At 44.7% G+C, this 24000-nt stretch overlaps 2 protein-coding genes across 5 annotated transcripts in view; both read right to left on the bottom strand.

Moving 5' to 3' along the window:
- The window catches only part of LOC106582577 (UPF0524 protein C3orf70 homolog B), a 43789-nt gene extending 40510 nt beyond the window's left edge, over positions 1 to 3279 (bottom strand). Inside the window, exon 1 of the mRNA XM_082967268.1 lies at positions 2704 to 3279. Within this exon, the coding sequence (XP_082823394.1) occupies positions 2704 to 2887 (184 nt within the window). The 5' untranslated portion in view covers positions 2888 to 3279. The remainder of the gene's footprint in view (positions 1 to 2703) is intronic.
- A 14155-nt stretch (positions 3280 to 17434) lies between these two features.
- ehhadh (enoyl-CoA, hydratase/3-hydroxyacyl CoA dehydrogenase) overlaps positions 17435 to 24000 on the bottom strand; it is a 27152-nt gene continuing 20586 nt past the window's right edge. For all 4 annotated transcript variants that reach the window (XM_082966863.1, XM_082966862.1, NM_001140304.1 and 1 more), the window contains 3 exon segments: positions 22423 to 22625; positions 20266 to 20945; positions 17435 to 17951 (listed from right to left, as the gene is read on the bottom strand). In XM_082966863.1, the coding sequence (XP_082822989.1) occupies positions 17591 to 17951; positions 20266 to 20945; positions 22423 to 22625 (1244 nt within the window). In that variant the 3' untranslated portion in view covers positions 17435 to 17590.

Here is a 24000-nt window from a genome sequence, read left to right as displayed (position 1 = left end):
ATATAGCCTCCACATTGACTCTGTACCGTAACACCCTGTATATAGCCTCCACATTGACTCTGTACCGTAATACCCTGTATAAAGCCTCCACATTGACTCTGTACCTTAACACCCTGTATATAGCCTCCACACTGACTCTGTACCGTAATACCCTGTATATAGCCTCCACATTGACTCTGTCCCGTAATGCCCTGTATATAGCCTCCACATTGACTCTGTACCGTAATACCCTGTATATAGCCTCCACTTTGACTCTGTACCGTAATACCCTGTATATAGCCTCCACATTGACTCTGTACCTTAACACCCTGTATAGAGCCTCCACATTGACTCTGTACCATAATAGCCTGTATATAGCCTCCACATTGACTCTGTACCATAATACCCTGTATATAGCCTCCACATTGACTCTGTACCGGTACCCCCTGTATATAGCCTCCACATTGACTCTGTACCGTAATACCCTGTATATAGCCTCCACTTTGACTCTGTACCGTAATACCCTGTATATAGCCTCCACATTGACTCTGTACCTTAACACCCTGTATAGAGCCTCCACATTGACTCTGTACCGTAATAGCCTGTATATAGCCTCCACATTGACTCTGTACCATAATACCCTGTATATAGCCTCCACATTGACTCTGTACCGGTACCCCCTGTATATAGCCTCCACATTGACTCTGTACCGTAACACCCTGTATATAGCCTCCACATTGACTCTGTACCGTAATACCCTGTATATAGCCTCCACATTGACTCTGTGCCGTAATACCCTGTATATAGCCTACACAATGACTCTGTACCGTAATACCCTGTATATAGCCTCGCTACTGTTATTTTTTTGCTCCTTATTTATTATTTTTTTTTTTACTTCAGTTTATTTTAGTAAATAATTTCTTTACACTTTTTTCTTAAAACTGCTTTGTTGGTTATGGGCTTGTAAGTAAGCATTTCACTGTAAGGTCTACCCCTGTTGTATTCGGCGCATGTGACAAAGAAAATTCAATTTGATGCTTTGTCAAATTGATGATCATCAATCAACGTAAATGTTGAAGCCTATAGACTACTGGGAAATAAGAAAAGCCTAACCCCTCAGTGGTACTCTTTCACTATGATAATGTGATTGAGTGGTTTGCAAATAGCGGCCTATACTTCCTACAGTACTGCTTGCCTAGCAGCCTGGTCTCATAGACTGGACTTAACATACTAAATGTAAATCTGGGAAACTCAAATGAGTTGATATGTTATGTTTTGGTTATATAAGTCAGATGAGCAATGGGGATGGATAAATATAACGACTCTCAAGGAAACAATGGAGTAAAAACAAGCTTCTATTTTGGGTTCTGATGGGTTCTGATGGGCTCTGACAGTTGATCTATGCTCCTGTGGCATTTATAATTTACAATACTAAAAGTGTATATATACTAAAACTATATTACAAGGCCAAAAGTATGTGGACACCTGTTCATTTAACATCTCATTCCAAAATCATGGGCATTAATATGGAGTTGGTCCCCCCTTTCTGCTGCTATAACAGCCTCCACTCTTCTGGGAAGGCTTTCCACTAGATGTTGGAACATTTCCGAAGTGACTTGCTTCCATTCAGCCAGAAGAGCATTAGTGAGGTTGGGCGATTAGGCCTGGCTTGCAGTCTGCAATTCATCCCAGAGGTGTTCGATGGGGTAGAGGTCAGGGCTCTGTGTAGGCCAGTCAAGTTCTTCCACACCGATCTCAACAAACCATTTCTGTATGGACTTCGCTTTGTGCACGGGAGCATTGTCATGCTGAAACAGGAAAGGGCCTTCCCCAAACTGTTGCCACAAAATTGGAAGCACAGAACGAAGGGGCCCGAACCATGAAAAAACAGCCCCAGACCATTATTCGTCCTCCACCAAACTTTACAGTTGGCACTATGCATTCGGACATGTACCGTTCTCCTGGCATCCGCCAAACCCAGATTCATCCACTGCCAGATTTACCACTGCCAAATGGTGAAGCGTGATTCATCGTTCCAGAGAACACGTTTCCACTGCTGCAGAGTCCAACGGCAGCGAGCTTTACACCATTCTATCCATTGCTCATTGTGATCTTAGGCTTGTGTGCGGCTGCTCGGCCATGGAAACCAAATTTTATGGAGCTATTGTGCTGACGTTGCACGTTGCTTCCACTCGGTAGTGAGTGTTGAAACCGAGGACAGATGATTTCCACGCGCTTCAACACTCAGCGGTCCTGTTCTGTGAGCTTGTGTGGCCTACCACTTCGCGGCTGAGCCGTTGTTTCTCCTAGACGTTTCCACTTCACAATAACAGCCCTTACAGTTGACCAGGGGGCAGTTCTAGCAGGGCAGACATTTAATGAACTGACTTGTTGGAAAGGTGGGCATCCTATGACGGTGCCACATTGTAGGTCACTAAGCTCTTCAGTACAGGCCATTCAACTGCCAATGTTTGACTATGGAGATTGCATGGCTGTGTGCTCGATTTAATACACCTGTCAGCAACGGGTGTGGCTGAAATAGACGAATCTACTAATTTGAAGGGGTGTCCACATAATTGTGTATATATTGTGTATATTCTTCAAGAATAAATGGGTATATATCATTAATTTAAAACACATTTAAAAAAAAAAATACATGTAGCAATCACCGATGGCCCTTTCAACATGTTATGACTGTGTTATTGTTTGCTAATAGCTACTTACAGTGGCACCAGCCCAAGTGGCAGCACCAGTGCAACTTGAAGCACTTTCCGTGGCTGTGCGTGGCGCATATTGACAGCCCATCGCACGGCAAGAAGTCCGGTCTCCCCGCGCAGCTACGGGCCAGTGCCTGCGCCTCGTCCAACTTATCGCTCTTCGAACACTTCTGGGCTCCAAAACCTGCCATGACCACATCGCCGATCACACCGATACAGAGGCGAACATCCGTCCGGTCAGATATCACATAACGGGGCGGAAATATCTAATGCGATTCTGTCGGGACAGGGAATACAATCTGAAAGTCTACTGTAAAACAAACGTCAGGAAAATATTATGTAGCGCGTTATTTTAGTATAGGCAAAAGCAAAACGAAACGCCCTATAAAAGTTGATACAGAAAGGAAATTCAATGTTCAATCAATGCATAGGTGGTAAATTATCCGGTTGTCCATTGGGATCTATCGTTCTTCGAAGAAGCGAGTCGCACTTTCGATGTTCCAGAGATCAATCAATCCATCCACACTGGGAGGAAAAAGGTCCTTGTCCCTGCGTGCTGCAGACACCGATCTATCCAGCGCACCCTTTCCCCTCCCTCTCAACCCCCCCCCCCCCCCTCCCTCCCTCCCTCTCACCCTCCCTCCCTCCCTCGTACCCCCCCCCACCCCCACTCGCTCCTATCCTCCTCAACTTTAACACAAGAGACTCCCAATAAATATGAATTCACATTGCTATATGGCCGAATTTGATGCATATGTAATTTCCGGAGCTTGTTTATTTTTTTTTGGGGGGGGGGGGGGGCTTGAGAACTAATTTGGTTGTTAATATGTTGTCAAGTCATAAAGATATAGAATATACATATGAACAGCAACAGCAGAATGCCACTAGATGGCCTTATTACTTTGGTTTGAGTTGTAGACCAGGCTATATCAGCCATTAGCTAAGGGATGGATCAACATTGACAGAATGGTTACCAGGAGAACAATAAGGAAGGGGGCATCCTTTTTCAATTTCAGTCAAGGGGGAGTTTTTTTTATAAAAATAAATAAAATAAATAAAAAAAATATTACATGGGAGGGTCATGTCATTTCTAAATTGATGAAATGTCTATATTTCTCAGTGTTTTAGAATGAGTTTATTAAGACTACATATGGATGTGTGGCAGATCCCGCCCCTCATCTCTGATTCGCCGCTGTGCGATATCAACTGTAGCCTATAGGCTATTTAGTGTGGTCTCAATCACCCCTGTGGCTCAGTTGGTAGAGCATGGTAGAGCATGGTGCTTGCAACGCCAGGGTTGTGGGTTCAATTCCCATGGGGGGCCAGTACAAAAAAAAAAAAAAAAAGGCATTAAATGAAATGTATGCATTTACTACTGTAAGTTGCTCTGGATAAGAGTGTCTGCTAAATGACTAAAATGTAAATCAAATGATCCTTAGCCTATAGTGGTGTGGCATGTCATGTGGGGTATGCATGGGTGTCTGAGCTGTGTGCCAATAGTTTAAACAGACCTCTGGTGGCATGTCTTGTGGGGTATGTATGGGTGTCTGAGCTGTGTGCCAGTAGTTTAGACAGACAGCTCAGTGAATTCAATACCTCTCATAAATACAAGTAGTGATGAAGTTAATCTCTCCTCCATTTTGAGCCAGGAGAGATTGACATGCATATTATTAATATCAGCTCTCTCTGTCCATCCAAGGGCCAGCCGTGCTGCCCTGTTCTGAGACAATTATGATTTTCCTAAGTCCCTCTTTGTGGCACCTGATCACATGACTGAACAGTAATCCAGGTGCAGCTAAACTAGGGCCTGTAGGACCTGCCTTGTTGATAGTGTTGTTAAGGTAGAAACTAGGGCCTGTAGGACCTGCCTTGTTGATAGTCTTGTTAAGAAGGTAGAAACTAGGGCCTGTAGGACCTGCCTTGTTGATAGTCTTGTTAAGAAGGTAGAAACTAGGGCCTGTAGGACCTGCCTTGTTGATAGTGCTGTTAAGAAGGTAGAAACTAGGGCCTGTAGGACCTGCCTTGTTGATAGTGTTGTTAATAAGGTAGAAACTAGGGCCTGTAGGACCTGCCTTGTTGATAGTGTTGTTAAGAAGGTAGAAACTAGGGCCTGTAGGACCTGCCTTGTTGATAGTGTTGTTAAGAAGGTAGAAACTAGGGCCTGTAGGACCTGCCTTGTTGATAGTGTTGTTAATAAGGTAGAAACTAGGGCCTGTAGGACCTGCCTTGTTAATAGTGTTGTTAAGAAGGCAGAGCAGTGCTTTATTATGGACAGACTTCTCCCCATCTTAGCTACTGTTGTATCAATATGTTTTGACCATGACAGTTTACAATCCAGGGTTACTCCAAGCAGTTTAGTCTCCTCAACGTGCTCAATTTCCACATTATTCATTACAAGATTTAGTTGGGGATTAGTGAATGATTCCTCCCAAATACAATGCTTTTAGTTTTTCTTAAATACTTAGGACAAACGTATTTCTTGCCACCCGTTCTGAAACTGACTGCAGCTCTGTGTTAAGTGTTCTAGTGATTTCACTTGCTGTGGTAGCTGACGTGTAAAGCGTTGAGTCATCAGCATACTGTACATAAAACAAAAAAAACACAGGCTTTACTCAGAGCCAGGTCATTTGGTAAAGATTGAAAAAAAAAAAGTAAAGGGTTTAGACAGCTGCCCTGGAGAACTCCTGATTCTACCTGGATTATATTTGAGAGGCTTCCATTAAAGAACACCGTCTGTGTTCTGTTAGACAGGTAACTCTTTATCCGCAATATAGCAGGGGGTATAAAGCCATTATAGCAGGGGGTGTAAAGCCATTATAGCAGGGGGTGTAAAGCCATTATAGCAGGGGGTGTAAAGCCATTATAGCAGGGGGTGTAAAGCAATTATAGCAGGGGGTGTAAAGCCATAAAACGTTTTTCCAGAAGCAGATTATGATCAATAATGTCAAAAGCCGCAATGAAGTCTTAACAAAACAGCCCCCACAATCTTTTTATCATCAATTTCTCTCATCAGTCATTTGTGTGATGCCCTTCTCTATAAGCATGCTGAAAAGTCTGTCGTTAATTTGTTTAGTGTGAAATAGCATTGTATGTGGTCAGTTTACTAAGGGTTGGTAACAGGCTGATTGGTCAGCTATTTGAGCCAATAAAGGGGGGCTTTACAATTCCTGAGTAGCAGAATGACTTTTGCTTCCCTCCAGGCCTGAGGGCAACACACTCTGTAGTAGGCTTAAATTGAAGATGTGGCAAATAGGAGTGGCAATATCGTCCACTATTGTCCTCAGTAATTTTCCATCCAAGATGTCAGACCCAGGTGGCTTGTCATTTACGATAGACATCCATTTCCCCCCCCCCTCTTCCACAATTAAACTCACTTTACGGAATTTAAAAACGACATGTCTTTCATAATTTGGTTAGTTATGCGTGGATGTGTAGGTTCATAATTTGGCATGTCATGCCTAAGTTTGTAAATCTTGCCAATGGAAAAAAAAACGAAGTAAAAGTAATTATCAGGGGGGGTTTGTGACAAACAAAAAGATGCATAAGCATCCATGAATTATGTTCTCTTCACTGCATCAGGGATAGCCAGACGTTTCGGCTTTACAGCCTTCTTCAGGGTGTAGGTACAATTTTCTTTAATTCAAAACAGCATTTATAAAGAACAAACGATGAGCAGCAGGTGCTTCTAATCAGGGTTTGCCACTCATCAGCCAATCAGGGACGCGGCCCCTCTAGTCTACCTGTATACGAATTAGTCTCTTTTGATTTTGTGATGAATGAGCTTCATCTGATTCAATGAATGGAGCGGAGTTGGCCTTTTTCCTCCAAATTAAATTGAAGCTCCAGAGCTTTTTACTATCATTCTTTATGTAATTTATCCTTCTTTCATAGTGTAGTTTCTTCTTTATTTTTTATTCATTTTAGTCACACGATTTCTAAATTTGCCAAATGGCTGTGCAGTCAGACTTATTTATTTTGGCCCCATCCCTCTCAACCATTTTTCAATTCCTCATCAATCCACGGGGATTTAACCGTTTTCTAAGTCATTTTCTTAATGGGTGCTCGCTTATTACTAACTGGAATAACACATTTCAGAAATGTGTCAAGTGCAGCGTCTGTTTGCTCCTCATTACACAACACAGAAACATATTGTTTGACCTCTTATACACTGTATTAGGCCCAGCCTTTGGAACTTTGGTTTACCTAGACATGGCTACGATATTATAATCATTCACATCCTATGGATATGAATGATGCTTTAGAGCAGATTTCTGCAACATTAGTAAATATGTGATCAATACATGTTAATGATTTCATTCCTGTGCTGTTTGTAACTACCCTGGTAGGTTGACTGATAACCTGAACCAGGTTGCAGGCACTGGTTACAGTTTGAAGCTTTTTCTTGAGTTGTACAGCTTGATGAAAACCAGTTAATATTTCAATCACCCAGAAAATATACACCTCTGTTTAAATCACATACATTATCAAGCATTTCACAAGTGTTATCCAGATACTGACTGTTAGCACTTGGTGGTCTATAGCAGCTTCCCACCAGAATGGCTTTTCTAATCGACCTGGCACGGGGTATCCTGGAAGGATATTGACCCGTCAGTAGAGGATGCCTGGTTATTCTTTAAAAGTGTCTTCCTCACCATCTTAATTAAGCATGCCCCATTCAAAAAATGTATAACTAGGAATAGATATAGTCCTTGGTTCACTCCAGACCTGTCTGCCCTTGACCTGCACAAAAACATCCTGTGGCGTTTTGCATTAGCATCGAATAGCCCCCGTGATATGCAGCTTTTCAGGGAAGTCAGGAACCAATATACACAGGCAGTTAGGAAAGCTAAGGCTAGCTTTTTCAAACAGAAATGTGCATCCTGTAGCACTAACTCAAAAAAGTTCTGGGACACTGTAAAGTCCATGGAGAATAAGAACACCTCCTCCCAGCTGCCCACTGCACAGAGGATAGGAAACTCTGTCACCTCCGATAAATCCACTATAATTGAGAATTTCAAGAAGCATTTTTCTACGGCTGGCCATGCTTTCCACCTGGCTACCCCTACCCCGATCAACAGCCCTGCACCCCCCACAGAAACCCGCCCAAGCCCCCACCATTTCTCCTTCACCCAAATCCAGACAGCTGATGTTCTGAAAGAGCTGCAAAATCTGGACCCCTACAAATCAGCCTGGCTAGACAATCTGGACCCTTTCTTTCTAAAATGATCTGCCGAAATTGTTGCAACCCCTATTACTAGCCTGCTCAACCTCTCTTTCGTATCGTCTGAGATCCCCACAGATTGGAAAGCTGCCGCGGTCATCCCCCTCTTCAAAGGGGGAGACACTCTAGACCCAAACTGCTACAGACCTATATCCATCCTGCCCTGCCTTTCTAAGGTCTTCGAAAGCCAAGTTAACAAACAGATTGCTATGCAACTACTTCGCTGATAGAGTTCAATGTGTCAAATCGGAGGGCCTGTTGTCCGGACCTCTGGTAGTCTCTATGGGGGTACCACAGGGTTCAATTCTCAGCCTAACTCTTTTCTCTGTATACATCAATGATGTTGCTCTTGCTGCTGGTGATTCTCTGATCCACCTCTACGCAGACGACACCATTCTGTATACATCTGGCCCTTCTTTGGACACAGTGTTAACTAACCTCCAGACGAGATTCAATGCCATACAACTCTCCTTCCGTGGCCTCCAACTGCTCTTAAATGCAAGTAAAACTAAACGCATGCTCTTCAACCGATCGCTGCCCGCACCCGCCCGCCCGACTAGCATCACTACTCTGGACGGTTCTGACTTAGAATATGTGGACAACTACAAATACCTGGGTGTCTGGTTAGACTGTAAACTCTCCTTCCAGACTCACATTAAGCATCTCCAATCCAAAGTTAAATCTAGAATCGGCTTCCTATTTCACAACAAAGCATCCTTCACTCATGCTGCCAAACATACTCTCGTAAAACTGACCATCCTGCCGATCCTCGACTTCGGCGATGTCATCTACAAAATAGCCTCCAACACTCTACTCAACAAATTAGATGCAGTCTATCACAGTGCCATCCGTTTTGTTACCAAAGCCCCATATACTACCCACCACTGCGACCTGTACGCTCTCTTTCGCTGGCCCTCGCTTCATACTCGTCGCCAAACCCACTGGCTCCAAGTCATCTACAAGACCCTGCTAGGTAAAGCCCTGCCTTATCTTAGCTCACTGGTTACCATAGCAGCACCCACCCGTAGCATGCGCTCCAGCAGGTATAGCTCACTGGTCACCCCCAAAGCCAATTCTTCCTTTGGCCGCCTCTCCTTCCAGTTCTCTGCTGCCAATGACTGGAACGAAATGCAAAAATCACCAAAGCTGGAGACTCTTATCTCCCTCACTAGCTTTAAGCACCAGCTGTCAGAGCAGCTCACAGATCACTGCACCTGTAAATAGCCCATCCAACTACTGTTTTTTATTTTGTTGCTCCTTTGCACCCCAGTATCTCTACTTGCACATTCATCTTCTGCGCATTCTACCATTCCAGTGTTTAATTGCTATATGGTAATTACTTCGCCACCATAGAATATTTATTGCCTTACCTCCCTTATCCTACCTCATTTGCACATGCTGTATATAGATTTTCTACTGTATTATTGATTGTATGTTTGTTTATTCCATGTGTAACTCTGTGTTGTTGTATGTGTCGAACTGTTTTGCTTTATCTTGGCCAGGTCGCAGTTGCAAATGAGAACTTGTCCTCAACTAGCCTACCTGGTTAAATAAAGGACTTGTTCTCAACTGGCCTACCTGGTTAAATAAAGGACTTGTTCTCAACTGGCCTACCTGGTTAAATAAAGGACTTGTTCTCAACTGGCCTACCTGGTTAAATAAAGGACTTGTTCTCAACTGGCCTACCTGGTTAAATAAAGGACTTGTTCTCAACTGGCCTACCTGGTTAAATAAAGGACTTGTTCTCAACTAGCCTACCTGGTTAAATAAAGGACTTGTTCTCAACTGGCCTACCTGGTTAAATAAAGGACTTGTTCTCAACTGGCCTACCTGGTTAAATAAAGGACTTGTTCTCAACTGGCCTACCTGGTTAAATAAAGGACTTGTTCTCAACTAGCCTACCTGGTTAAATAAAGGACTTGTTCTCAACTGGCCTACCTGGTTAAATAAAGGACTTGTTCTCAACTGGCCTACCTGGTTAAATAAAGGACTTGTTCTCAACTGGCCTACCTGGTTAAATAAAGGACTTGTTCTCAACTGGCCTACCTGGTTAAATAAAGGACTTGTTCTCAACTGGCCTACCTGGTTAAATAAAGGACTTGTTCTCAACTGGCCTACCTGGTTAAATAAAGGACTTGTTCTCAACTGGCCTACCTGGTTAAATAAAGGACTTGTTCTCAACTGGCCTACCTGGTTAAATAAAGGACTTGTTCTCAACTGGCCTACCTGGTTAAATAAAGGACTTGTTCTCAACTGGCCTACCTGGTTAAATAAAGGACTTGTTCTCAACTGGCCTACCTGGTTAAATAAAGGACTTGTTCTCAACTGGCCTACCTGGTTAAATAAAGGACTTGTTCTCAACTGGCCTACCTGGTTAAATAAAGGACTTGTTCTCAACTGGCCTACCTGGTTAAATAAAGGACTTGTTCTCAACTGGCCTACCTGGTTAAATAAAGGACTTGTTCTCAACTGGCCTACCTGGTTAAATAAAGGACTTGTTCTCAACCGGCCTACCTGGTTAAATAAAGGACTTGTTCTCAACCAGCCTACCTGGTTAAATAAAGGACTTGTTCTCAACTAGCCTACCTGGTTAAATAAAGGACTTGTTCTCAACTGGCCTACCTGGTTAAATAAAGGACTTGTTCTCAACTAGCCTACCTGGTCAAATAAAGGACTTGTTCTCAACTAGCCTACCTGGTTAAATAAAGGACTTGTTCTCAACTAGCCTACCTGGTTAAATAAAGGACTTGTTCTCAACTGGCCTACCTGGTTAAATAAAGGACTTGTTCTCAACTAGCCTACCTGGTTAAATAAAGGACTTGTTCTCAACTAGCCTACCTGGTTAAATAAAGGACTTGTTCTCAACTAGCCTACCTGGTTAAATAAAGGACTTGTTCTCAACTGGCCTACCTGGTTAAATAAAGGACTTGTTCTCAACTAGCCTAACCTGGTTAAATAAAGGACTTGTTCTCAACTAGCCTACCTGGTTAAATAAAGGTGAAATAAAATAGGTGAGGCAGATGTAGCCATATTACTTCAACAGTATTTAACATGAGATCCTCTCTAATCTTTACAGTAATATGACTCTGAACATACAGGGCAACACCTCCACCATTGGCTTGTCTCTTCTGAAGATGTTGAAATCATGTATTGCTACCACTGTATCATCAAAGGTATTATCTAAGTGAGTTTTCAGAGATAGTCAGTATATTAATATTATCTGTTACTAGCAAGTTAGCAATTTGATCACAATGAATGGCGCCGGAAAGGATGGCCCACGTTTTACGTGCTCTAACCGACTGTGTTATTTATATATCGGGGGAGGGGAGGTACCGGCGTACGACGTCGCCAGAGTAGTAACCACCGGTCCTGGGATTCATCATTACGCACACCTGGCACTCATCATTACGCGTACCTGTGAATCATTATGATTCATTGTGACTCACACCTGGACTCCATTACCTTCATCATTTCCTCCCCTTTATATGTCGCTCTCCCATGTTCACTTACCAGCTGTTCTTGTGTATCGGCGGTCTACGTTATGTTAGTGTTGTTTTATTAAAACGTTTCACCTGCACCTGTTTCCGACTCACCGCCCAGAATAACAACTCAAAATATGGAAGCAGCTGGACAACCGGACAGGATGAACAAGGTGACCTTTTTCGTCGACACGATGATCAGCTGACTCAACTGGGGACGGCCGATGTTCTCCGCAGTCTACAACGTCTCGACAGCAGAGGAGAGCCATTCTACCCAATGAGTCATCACACCAGCCCATTCAGCAACCTGCTCAGGTCAGCGACGCCCGTCTATCCCTCCCAGGAGAAACATGACGGGACACCGTCCAAATGCCATTGCTTCCTCCGTTAAGTGGCTCCCTATATTTCGCACGTCAGATGGGATCTCCCACCACCGAGAGGTCTACGGTTGCCATGGTTATTTCTTTGCTGACTGACTGGGTGGGCATTGGAATGGGCTAAAGCCATCTGGGGGAGAGGAGGGGTTCATGGCTCTGTTTAAATATATTTTCAATCGTCTCGTGGAGGGCAGAGAGGGAGGTGAGCATCTGGTGGGAACCAGACAGCTGCTGAGTATACTCTTACCTTCCGGACAGTAGCAGCTTCCAGTGGATGGAATGATCCGGCGTTCAGCATTTAGAAGAGGTCTGCGCGAGGAGATCCAGATGGAACTGGCCTGCCGAGATGACCACGTCACCCTGGACGCATTGCGATGGCCATCCGTCTGGATAACCTCCTCTGAGAGCATCGGCATCTTCAATGCTTCTCTCCCTCCTTCAGCGAGTGTTCGGGATCAGAGCCTGAACCCATGGAGGTAGGGGGTCACACGCCTTCCCGCGGCAGAACGCAGACGGATACAGCTGGGGCTCTGTCTGTACTGTGACCAGGGAGGGCACAAATACCAGCGTTGTCTATTACTTCAGAATCCAGGATCCACTAGAGCAGAGGGACGGTCACGTGATGTTACATCCCCTGGACCAGGAGTGAGTATTAATCTACTGCTCTTCCTGTTAGACTCTTTTTAATACCCATCACTCTGGCTGACTGTCCCTCATGCCCTGTCTACAGCTTTAGTGGATTCCGGTACAGCGGGGAACTTTATGAATCAGACCCTTGTCCCCTCTCTCGATATTACTACCTACCCCGCTCTCCTCACCTTTTCCGGTTCAAGGTCTCGACTCTCGGTCTCTGGGATCCGGAACCATCACCCAACCCCTCACCCTCACCGTGGAGCCCATTCACCAGGAAAACATCCACTTCTTCATCAGCAGTTTACAAGATCATCCTCGGCCCACAGAAGCACTGTTCGATATGTTCCTGCACACCGTCTCGGAGGAGGTCAAGGACGAACTTCCTGCTCGGGGTTACCTACGGATCTCGATTCCGTAATCACTTTGACCATCTGTATCAATGGACGACGGAGGGAGAGGAAATTCGACTTCGCTTCCATGTCCAGAGATTCCACCTTGCCTCCGAGTCATCCCGGAAGTCCCTGACGATCCCGTTGCCGAGAGAACCCGAGGCCTCCAGACCTGCCCGAAAGTCGGCTGAGTCGCCACTTCCCGAGCCTATGCAACTAGGTAGAGCTGGGCTATCACCAGAGGAACGGCCATACAGGATCAACACAGTTGTCTGTGTATTGCGGGACTCTTGGTCATTGTGTGTCCTTTTAAGAGATCAGGCTCACCGCTTCCCTTGTTCCTGCCACTCTTCTGTGGGGTAGCCAGTCTGAATCTCTCTGGGTCCTCATTGACTCTGGGGCCGATGAGAGTTTATTGGATGCTACCCTGGCATCCGAGCTGAACAGCCCCTCTCCACACCCATGGAGGTTAGAGCACTGGACGGGCGCCTTAGGCCGGGTCACTCATATTACCAATTACCACTCCCATCAACCTGCGGCTGTAATGGAATCACAGCGAGACTATTCAATTCCTGCTCATCAAGTCTCCTCAGATTCCTGTGGTATTGGGATTCTCCTGGCTCCAGCGACACAATCCCTCTCATCGACTGGGCTACTGGTGCCGTCGTGGGCTGGAGCCCATCCTGCCACACTCATTGCCTGAAGTCAGCTCTGCCTGCCCCAGAACGTCTTCCTACTGGCTTGGAAATTTCCCCGGACCTCTCAGCCAGCCCCGCAGAGTACCAGGACCTTCGGGAGGGGTTCAGTAAGGCCCAGGCCACTTCACTTCCGCAGCACCGACCAAGATGGTCAAGCCTGAGACGCTGGCACGCCGCTATAGTGCCGCGGCTACACCCCCCAGAAGACCGAGACCTTTCCCCCTCCGCTCCAAAGATTATTAGCCCCTCTGCTGTTCGTCCTCTGTTGTCCGTACCCTCCCTATTTTTCCTACCTTTTCTGTGTCTAGAGTTAAACTGTCTTGGTAAATAGTGTGGTCTACAGCTTAATCATGAGATACTCTACCTCAGGTGAGAAAACCTTGAGACTTTGTTAATATTAGATTTGGTGCACCAGATGTTATTGACAAATAGACACAGACCGCCACCCCTTGTCTTACCGGAGGCAGCTGTTCTATCTTGCCGATGCAGCGAAAACCCAGCCAGCTGTATGTTATCCATGTTGTCGTTCAGCCACGACTCAGTGAAACGGAAGATATTATAGTTATTAATAATGTCCCGTTGGTAGGATAGTCTTGATCGGAGCTCATACAGTTTATCTTATGATTGCACGTTGGCTAATAGGACTGATGGTAGAGGCGTCAGATTCTTACAAAGAATCTTTGTCCAGTTCGAGGTGAGTAATCGCTGTCTTGATATCTAGAAGCTCTTTTTGGTCATAAGAGACGGTGGCAGAAACATTATGTACAAAATAAGCTACAAATAACGCGAAAAAAAACACACACAATAGCACAATTGGTTAGGAAGACATCTCCTCTGGCGCCATTATAGGATTGATACAACAGTAGCGAAGATGGGGAGAAGTCTGTCTATAATGAGGCGCTGCTCTACCTTCTTAACAACACTATCAACAAGGCAGGTCCTACAGGCCCTAGTTTCTACCTTCTTAACAACACTATCAACAAGGCAGGTCCTTCAGGCCCTAGTTTCTACCTTCTTAACAACACTATCAACAAGGCAGGTCCTACAGGCCCTAGTTTCTACCTTCTTAACAACACTATCAACAAGGCAGGTCCTACAGGCCCTAGTTTCTACCTTCTTAACAACACTATCAACAAGGCAGGTCCTACAGGCCCTAGTTTCTACCTTCTTAACAACACTATCAACAAGGCAGGTCCTACAGGCCCTAGTTTCTACCTTCTTAACAACACTATCAACAAGGCAGGTCCTACAGGCCCTAGTTTCTACCTTCTTAACAGCACTATCAACAAGGCAGGTCCTACAGGCCCTAGTTTCTACCTTCTTAACAACACTATCAACAAGGCAGGTCCTACAGGCCCTAGTTTCTACCTTCTTAACAACACTATCAACAAGGCAGGTCCTACAGGCTCTAGTTTTGTCGCACCTGGACTACTGTTCAGTCATGTGGTCAGGTGCCACAAAGAGGGACTTAGGAAAATTGCAACTGGCTCAGAACAGGGCAGCACGGCTGGCCCTTGGATGGACACAGAGAGCTAATATTAATAATATGCATGTCAATCTCTCCTGGCTCAAAGTGGAGGACAGATTGACTTCATCACTACTTTTATTTATGAGAGGTATTGACATGTTGAATGCACTGAGCTGTCTGTCTAAACTACTGGCACACAGCTCAGACACCCATACATACCCCACAAGACATGCCACCAGAGGTCTGTCTAAACTACTGGCACACTGCTCAGACACCCATCCATACCCCACAAGACATGCCCCCAGAGGTCTGTCTAAACTACTGGCACACTGCTCAGACACCCATCCATACCCCACAAGACATGCCACCAGAGGTCTGTCTAAACTACTGGCACACAGCTCAGACACCCATCCATACCCCACAAGACATGCCACCAGAGGTCTCTTCACAGTCCCCAAGTCCAGAACAGACTATGGGAGGAGCACAGTACTACATAGAGCCATGACTACATGGAACTCTATTCCACATCAAGTAATTGATGCAAGCAGTAAAATTAGATTTAAAAAAACAGAAAACACCTTATGGAACAGCGGTAGCCAGCGTTGTCCGGGTTAGGGCTTGGTAGGCAGTCATTGTAGTTAAGAACAAATTCTTATTTGACTTGGCTAGTTAAATAAAAAAGGACATTCAGAGACTTATCCCGGAGCCACTCCTGCGTTGTCTAGGCTGTGTGCCGTTGTCCTGTTGGAAAGTGAACCTTCGCCCCAGTCTGAGGTCCTGAGAGCTCTGGAGCAGGTTTTCATCAAGGATCTCTCTCTGTCTTTTGCTCCGTTCATCTTTCCCTAGATCCTGACTAGTCTCCCAGCCCTTGCCGTTGAAAAACATCCCCACAGCATGATGCTGCCACCACCATGCTTCACTGTAGAGATGGTGCCAGGTTTCCTCCAGATGTGACACTTGGCATTCGGGCCAAAGAGTTCAATCTTGGTTTCATCAGACCAGAAAATCTTGTTTTTCAATGTGTCTTTTGGCAAACTCCAAGCTGGCTGTCATGTGCCTTTTACTGAGGAGTGGCTTCCGTCTGGCCACTCTACCATAAAGGCCTGATTGGTGGAGTGCTGCAGAGATGGTTGTCCTTATGGAAAGTTCTCCCATCTCCACACAGGATCTCTGGAGCTCTGTCAGAGTGACCATCGGGTTCTTGGTCACCTCCCTGACCAAGGCCCTTCTCCCCCGATTGCTCAGTTTGGCCGGGCGGCCAGCTCTATGAAGAGTCTTGGTGGTTCCAAACTTCTTCCATTTAAGAATGATGGAGGCCACTGTGTTCTTGGGGACCTTCAATGCTGCAGAAATGTTTTGGTACCCTTCCCCAGATCTGTGCCTCGACACAATCCTGTCTTGGATCTCTGGACAATTCCTTCGACCTCATGGCTTGGTTTATGCTCTGACATGCACTGTCAACTGTGGGACCTTATATAGACAGGTGTGTGCCTTTCCAAATCATGTCCAATCAAATGAATTTACCACAGATGGACTCCAATCAAGTTGTAGAAACATTTCAAGGATGATCCATTTCGAGTCGCATAGCAAAGGGTGTTAATACTTGTGTTTTTTATTCATAAATTTGCAAACATTTCTAAAAACCAGTTTTTGCTTCGTCAGATTTTTAATTGAATTATTTTTAGAATAAGGGTGTGACGTTACAAAATGTGTGAAAAGTCAAGGGGTCTGAATACTTTCCGAATGCGCCGTATGTCTACATTTGGAATGGCAAATAAGCATGTATTCATAACGTCCATTCCCTTAACATCTGGTTTTCATAACCTGTGGAAACAATCTACCTAAAAACAACAAATCAGAAGTAGAAATGATGGCTGGGATTCATTTAAACCCGCCATAGCAATGTCTTCATTTACAATATTCATCCTATGCCCACACACTTCTAATTCTGAAAGAATGAAAGCATACCTGTTGGGGGGGGGGGGGGGGGGGGAGTGGGGTGGGTCGCCCTGCTAGTAGTAGTAGTAGGGTTTTTAATACAGTGCCTAAGACCAGTCTGTGAGTTACTTTGACCATTGGGAAAAAAAAGCGTGTTTTGATTGAATTGAGCCAGCGATCAGGCTGGTTGTACACGGCTAAGAGACAAAGGCCTGGTTGCAGATTCGGTTTGCATCAGGACCTCTCTCCACCCCGGGTAAAAGGCAGAATAATATCTGGTTAATTCATTTTGACAGGAGGGTGAATGAAATGCCAACAGCCAAAAGGTTAACCCCCCCACACTGACATGTGGAAAACACTATTAAGTTATGAGTGAGAATGACTTGACAGAGGAAACTGTTATTTGAATAACCAATTCTCTGTTCAGCTAAAATCTAGTCAAATATTAAAGCCAACTTACCTCAATTAAACGTAATACAAAACCAACCCTCCATAAACGTGTCATCGGGTATCATTTTGAAAGCATGAGAAAATGTACGATAGGGAATGTATTTATTACAGTAGCTCACATTTCCTAAGACAATTGAAGGCACTGATACCCTATAAATCCACAGGCATATCTCTAATGTGAGACTATATATATATATTATTTAAATCACAGGGTTGCATTGACAGGTGTGACTTGGCCATCTCAGAGTTGACTGTGTACTCTTTCTTTATTGATGAACTCTCTCCATTTCTGGACCGGAGGACTTCCCGCTGCGACCAACCTCCGCAGCAGCGTGCTGGGCTTCAGATGGGGCACGTCAGGGTGGCTGTGTTGGTTCAGCCTCTGCAGGATCCTGCCCAATCCCACCTGGTCTGCATGGAACATGGGTCCCCCGCGGTGCCGGGGCCAGCCATACCCAAACACATAGATAGCGTCGATGTCTTCCGGCCCGGCGGCTACGGCATCCTGCAGGATGTTGAAGCCTTCATTGATCAGAGCGTAGAGACAACGTTCTAGGATCTCCTCCAGGGTGATGCTCCGGGCCACCAGGCCGTGCTCCGCCCTGTAATCGATTGACTGATTAATTGACTGATTGACGGACAATCCATTCATACCAACCAACCACCCATCCATCCATCCATACCAACCACCCATCTATACCAACCACCCATCCATACCAACCACCCACCCATACCAACCACCCCCATCCATACCAACCACCCACCCACCCATACCAACCACCCACCCATCCATACCAACCACCCATCCATACCAACCAACCACCCACTCCATACCAACCAACCACCCATCCATACCAACCACCCCATCCACCCACCATCCATCCATACCAACCACCCATCCACCCATCCATACCAACCACCCCATCCATACCAACCACCCCATCCATCCATACCACCACCACCCACCCATCCATACCAACCACCCCATCCACCACCATACCAACCACCCCATCCATACCACACCAACCACCCATCCATCCATACCAACCACCCACCCACCCACCCATCCATCCATACCAACCACCCATCCATACCAACCAACCACCCATCCATCCAACCAACCACCCATCCACACCAACCACCCATACCAACCACCCATCCATACCAACCACCCATCCACCCATCCATACCACCCCATCCATACCAACCACCCATCCATCCATACCAACCACACCCATCCATACCAACCACCCATCCACCCATCCATACCAACCACCCACCCTTCCATACCAACCACCCACCCACCCACCCATACCAACCACCCATACCAACCACCCACCCATCCATACCAACCACCCACCCACCCATACCAACCACCCATACCAACCACACACCCACCCATCCATACCAACCACCCATCCATACCAACCACACCCATCCATACCAACCACCCATCCACCCATACCAACTCCCATCCATACCAACCACCCATCCATCCATACCAACCACACCCATCCACCCATACCAACCACCCATACCAACCACCCATCCATACCAACCACCCATCCATCCATACCAACCAACCACCCATCCATCCATACCAACCAACCACACCCACCCACCCACCCACCCACCCATACCAACCACCCATCCACACCAACCACCCACCCATCCACACCAACCACCCATCCACCCATACCAACCACCCATCCATCCATACCAACCACCCATCCATCCATACCAACCACCCATCCATACCAACCACCCATCCACACCACCCATCCCATCCATACCAACCACCCATCCATACCACCCATCCATACCAACCACACACCCACCCATCCATACCAACCACCCACCCACCCATCCATCCATACCAACCACCCATCCATCCATACCAACCACCCATCCATCCATACCAACCAACCACACCCATCCATACCAACCACCCACCCATCCATCCATACCAACCACCCATCCATCCATCCATACCAACCACCCATCCATCCATCCATACCAACCACACCCATCCATACCAACCACCCACCCATCCATACCAACCACCCATCCATCCATCCATACCAACCACCCATCCATCCATACCAACCAACCACACCCATCCATACCAACCACCCACCCATCCATACCAACCACCCATCCATCCATACCAACCACCCATCCATCCATACCAACCAACCACACCCATCCATACCAACCACCCATCCACCCATCTATACCACCCATCCATACCACCCATCCCATCCATACCAACCACCCCATCCATACCAACCACACACCCACCCATCCATACCAACCACCCACCCATCCATACCAACCAACCACCCATCCATCCATACCAACCACCCACCCATCCACCCAACCACCCATCCACCCATCCATACCAACCACCCATCCATCCATACCAACCACCCACCCATCCACCCAACCACCCATCCATCCATACCAACCACCCATCCATCCATACCAACCACCCACCCATCCACCCATCCATACCAACCACCCACCCATACCAACCAACCACCCATCCATACCAACCAACCACCCATCCATACCAACCAACCACCCATCCATCCATACCAACCACCCACCCATCCACCCAACCACCCATCCCAACCAACCCGGCGGGTAGCCTAACAATTAAGATCGTTCGGCCAGTAACCGAAAGGTCGCCGGTTCGAATCCCTGAGCTGACTAGGTGAAAAAAACATTTGTTGATGTGCCCTTGAGCAACTTAACCCTAAAGGCTCATGTTAGTCTCTCTGGAGAACAGCGTCTGCTAAATCACTAACATGTAAATATATATCCGTCCATCCATTCGTCACAATTCATTTTATAAAGCCCTTTTTACATCAGCAGTTATACAGATAAACAGATTTAAAATCATTACAGATTTACCTGTAGGTCTCCAGGAAGATGTGTACCCAGGGGTCAGACCGCGCCACCCTGCCACCAGGCCCGTCATACTGGTACCAGCCCTTCCCCGTCTTCTGGCCCAGCCGGCCCGCCTCGCACATCTGGTCAGGTAGCGGGCTGTACCGTCGTCCCTGGCGTGTCCTGGTTGACTCCACCCCTGGCCCTGTAAGCCCCGCCTCCTTCCTGATCCTCCAGCCCACATCCAGCCCTGATAGGTCAGACATCCGGAAAACGCCCATGGGGAATCCAAACTCTTCCAGCGCCTCGTCCACCTGCCGGGGCGTGGCTCCTTCCTCCAACAGGAAGTTGGCCTGTTCCAGGTACGGCTTCAACATCCGGTTACCCACAAAACCCGGACAGTTGCCCACGGCGACGCCGACTTTCCCCATCCTCTTGCCCAGCTGCATTGCCGTGGCGACTGCCTCCGGGGATGACCGCGGACTATACACCACCTCCAGCAGCTTCATGACGTGGGCCGGAGCAAAGAAGTGCATCCCCACCACCAGGCCAGGGCTCTGTGTGACGGCAGCCAGCTGGTCGATGTCCAGGCCAGAGGTGTTGGAGCAGAGCAGGGTCCCAGGTCTACATACCGAGCTCAGATGCTTAAACACCTGCAGCTTCAGCGACATGTCCTCGAACACTGCCTCGATCACCAATTCCACCTGAATGATTGATTGAGTTTTATATTTTAACATATACAGACAGTACATGCGTCTAGAATAACACAATATACTATTGTGGTACCTTAAAATACATGATATAATTACAATACATGCTATAATTACAATACCTGCTATAATTACACATACATGCTATAATTACAATACATGCTATAAATTACAATACATGCTATAAATTACAATACATGCTATAATTACAATACATGCTATAATTACAATACCTGATATAATTACAATTCATGCTATAATTACAATTCATGCTATAATTACAATACCTGCTATAATTACAATACCTGCTATAATTACAATACCTGCTATAATTACAATACATGCTATAATTACAATACATGCTATAATTACAATACATGCTATAATTACAATAAATTATATAATTACAATACATGCTATAATTACAATACATGATATAATTACAATACATGATATAATTACAATAAATTATATAATTACAATACATGCTATAATTACAATACATGCTATAAATTACAATACATGCTATAATTACAATACATGCTATAATTACAATACATGCTATAATTACAATACGATATAATTACAACACATGCTATAATTACAACACATGCTATAATTACAACACATGCTATAATTACAATACATGCTATAATTACAATACATGCTATAATTACAATACATGATATAATTACAATATGATATAATTACAATACATGATATAATTACAATATGATATAATTACAATACGATATAATTACAATACCATATAATTACAACACATGCTATAATTACAACACATGCTATAATTACAATACATGCTATAATTACAATACATGCTATAATTACAATACATGCTATAATTACAATACATGCTATAATTACAATAAATTATATAATTATAATACATGCTATAATTACAATACATGCTATAAATTACAATACATGCTATAATTACAATACATGCTATAATTACAATACATGCTATAATTACAATATGATATAATTACAATACGATATAATTACAACACATGCTATAATTACAACACATGCTATAATTACAACACATGCTATAATTACAATACATGCTATAATTACAATACATGATATAATTACAATACATGATATAATTACAATACGATATAATTACAACACATGCTATAATTACAATACATGCTATAATTACAATACATGCTATAATTACAATACATGCTATAATTACAATACATGATATAATTACAATAAATGCTATAATTACAATACATGCTATAATTACAATACATGATATAATTACAATACATGATATAATTACAACATGATATAATTACAATATGATATAATTACAATACATGATATAATTACAATAAATTATATAATTACAATAAATTATATAATTACAATACATGCTATAATTACAATACATGCTATAATTACAATACACGATATAATCCAGAAATAACACTTGTTCTACCTCACTAACGTCCTGCAAGTTGGAGCTGAAGGAGATAACCCCTGGGGGTGTGGCCAAGCGTCGTCGCCCCGCCTCTCTCTGCAGCATCGCCGGAACCACCCGACTGGCCTCTGCCAGCTGCTTCTCTTGGGTCTCCACGGCAACCACAGAGATGCCCGTCAGAGCCAGTGCCACAACGATGCCACGCCCCATGGTACCCAGACCTGGAGACAAAAACACAGACAGACAACAACGAGGACATGAAGACTTACAGAACCTTTAAAGTATTCAAAACCCCTTTGAGGTTATCCACATTTCTGTTATATTATAGCCTGAATTTAAAATTGATTTAAATTGACATTTGTCATCACTGGCTTACGCACAATATACCCCATAACGTCATGGTGGAATTATGTTTTTAGAAATGTTTACAAATTAATAAAACAAATTAAGCCTAAATGTCTTAAGTCAATAAGTAAGTATTCAACCCTTTTGTTTTGGCAAGTTCAGGAGTACATCATGAGTGTAATGGACTCACTCTGTGTGCAATAACAGTGTTTAACATGATTTATGAATGACTACCTCATCTCTGTACCCCACACATACAATTATCTGGAAGGTCCCTCAGTCGAGCAGTGAATTTCAAACACATATTCAACCACAAAGACCAGGGATGTTTTCCAATGCCTCACAAAGAAGGGCACCTATTGGTAGATGGGTAAAAATAAAAAGCAGACCTTGAATATCCCTTTGAGCACGGTGAAGTTATTAATTACACTTTGGATGATGTATCAACACACCCAGTCACTACAAAGATACAGGCGTCCTTCCTAACTCAGTTGAAGGAGAGGAAGGAAACCGCTCAGGGATTTTCACCGTGAGGACAATGGTGACTTTAAAACAGTTCACAGAGTTTAATGTCTGTGACAGGAGAAAACTGAGAATGGATCAACAACATTGTAGTTACTCCACAATACTAACCTAAATGACAAAACATGCATCTGGTTTGCAATAAGGCACCAAAGTAATACTGCAAATAATGTGGCAAAGAAATTAACTTTATGCCCTGAATACAAAAGCGTTATGTTTAGGGCAAATCCAACACACCAGACTCTCCATATACGACTTGTTTCAGGAAACTAGCCATATGTCGCATGTCACTATTTTACAGGAAAGGCATTTCAAAATGCTATTTTTTGCAGAAATGCCTTTTGGCATATGTGAATCTTCATGTGCCTTAATAACAAACGTGTACGCCATCTGTAAATAAGACTTACAAGTGTTAAATTACGAGCCTAGTTGGTTTAGCCACTGAAAAAGACAGGAACCTTCCCGCTAGCCCATGATTGGCTGAGATAATGAATGGGCTGGACATGCCGAGAGATGAGTTCTGATTGGTTTGCCATGCAGCGCGCTTCTGTCTATAACATGAGCTGCTCAGTATGTGTAAGTAATCCTTTATAAACCGGACTATTTCGAAAGATATCACAAAGAACTGCACACGTGTTACTAATGTTTTCCACTTCCTGGAGGACTGAGTTTGAAATCAGTGGAATGCCAGGTGGAAGCAGAGTATGATAGCTAAGTAAACAGAGAAAA

The sequence above is a fragment of the Salmo salar genome, chromosome 21 (assembly GCF_965601325.2).
Source record: "Salmo salar chromosome 21, fSalSal1, whole genome shotgun sequence".
Taxonomy (NCBI): Eukaryota; Metazoa; Chordata; class Actinopteri; order Salmoniformes; family Salmonidae; genus Salmo; species Salmo salar.
Note: the sequence above shows the minus strand (reverse complement) of the source record. Positions and strands in the feature narration are given on the sequence as shown.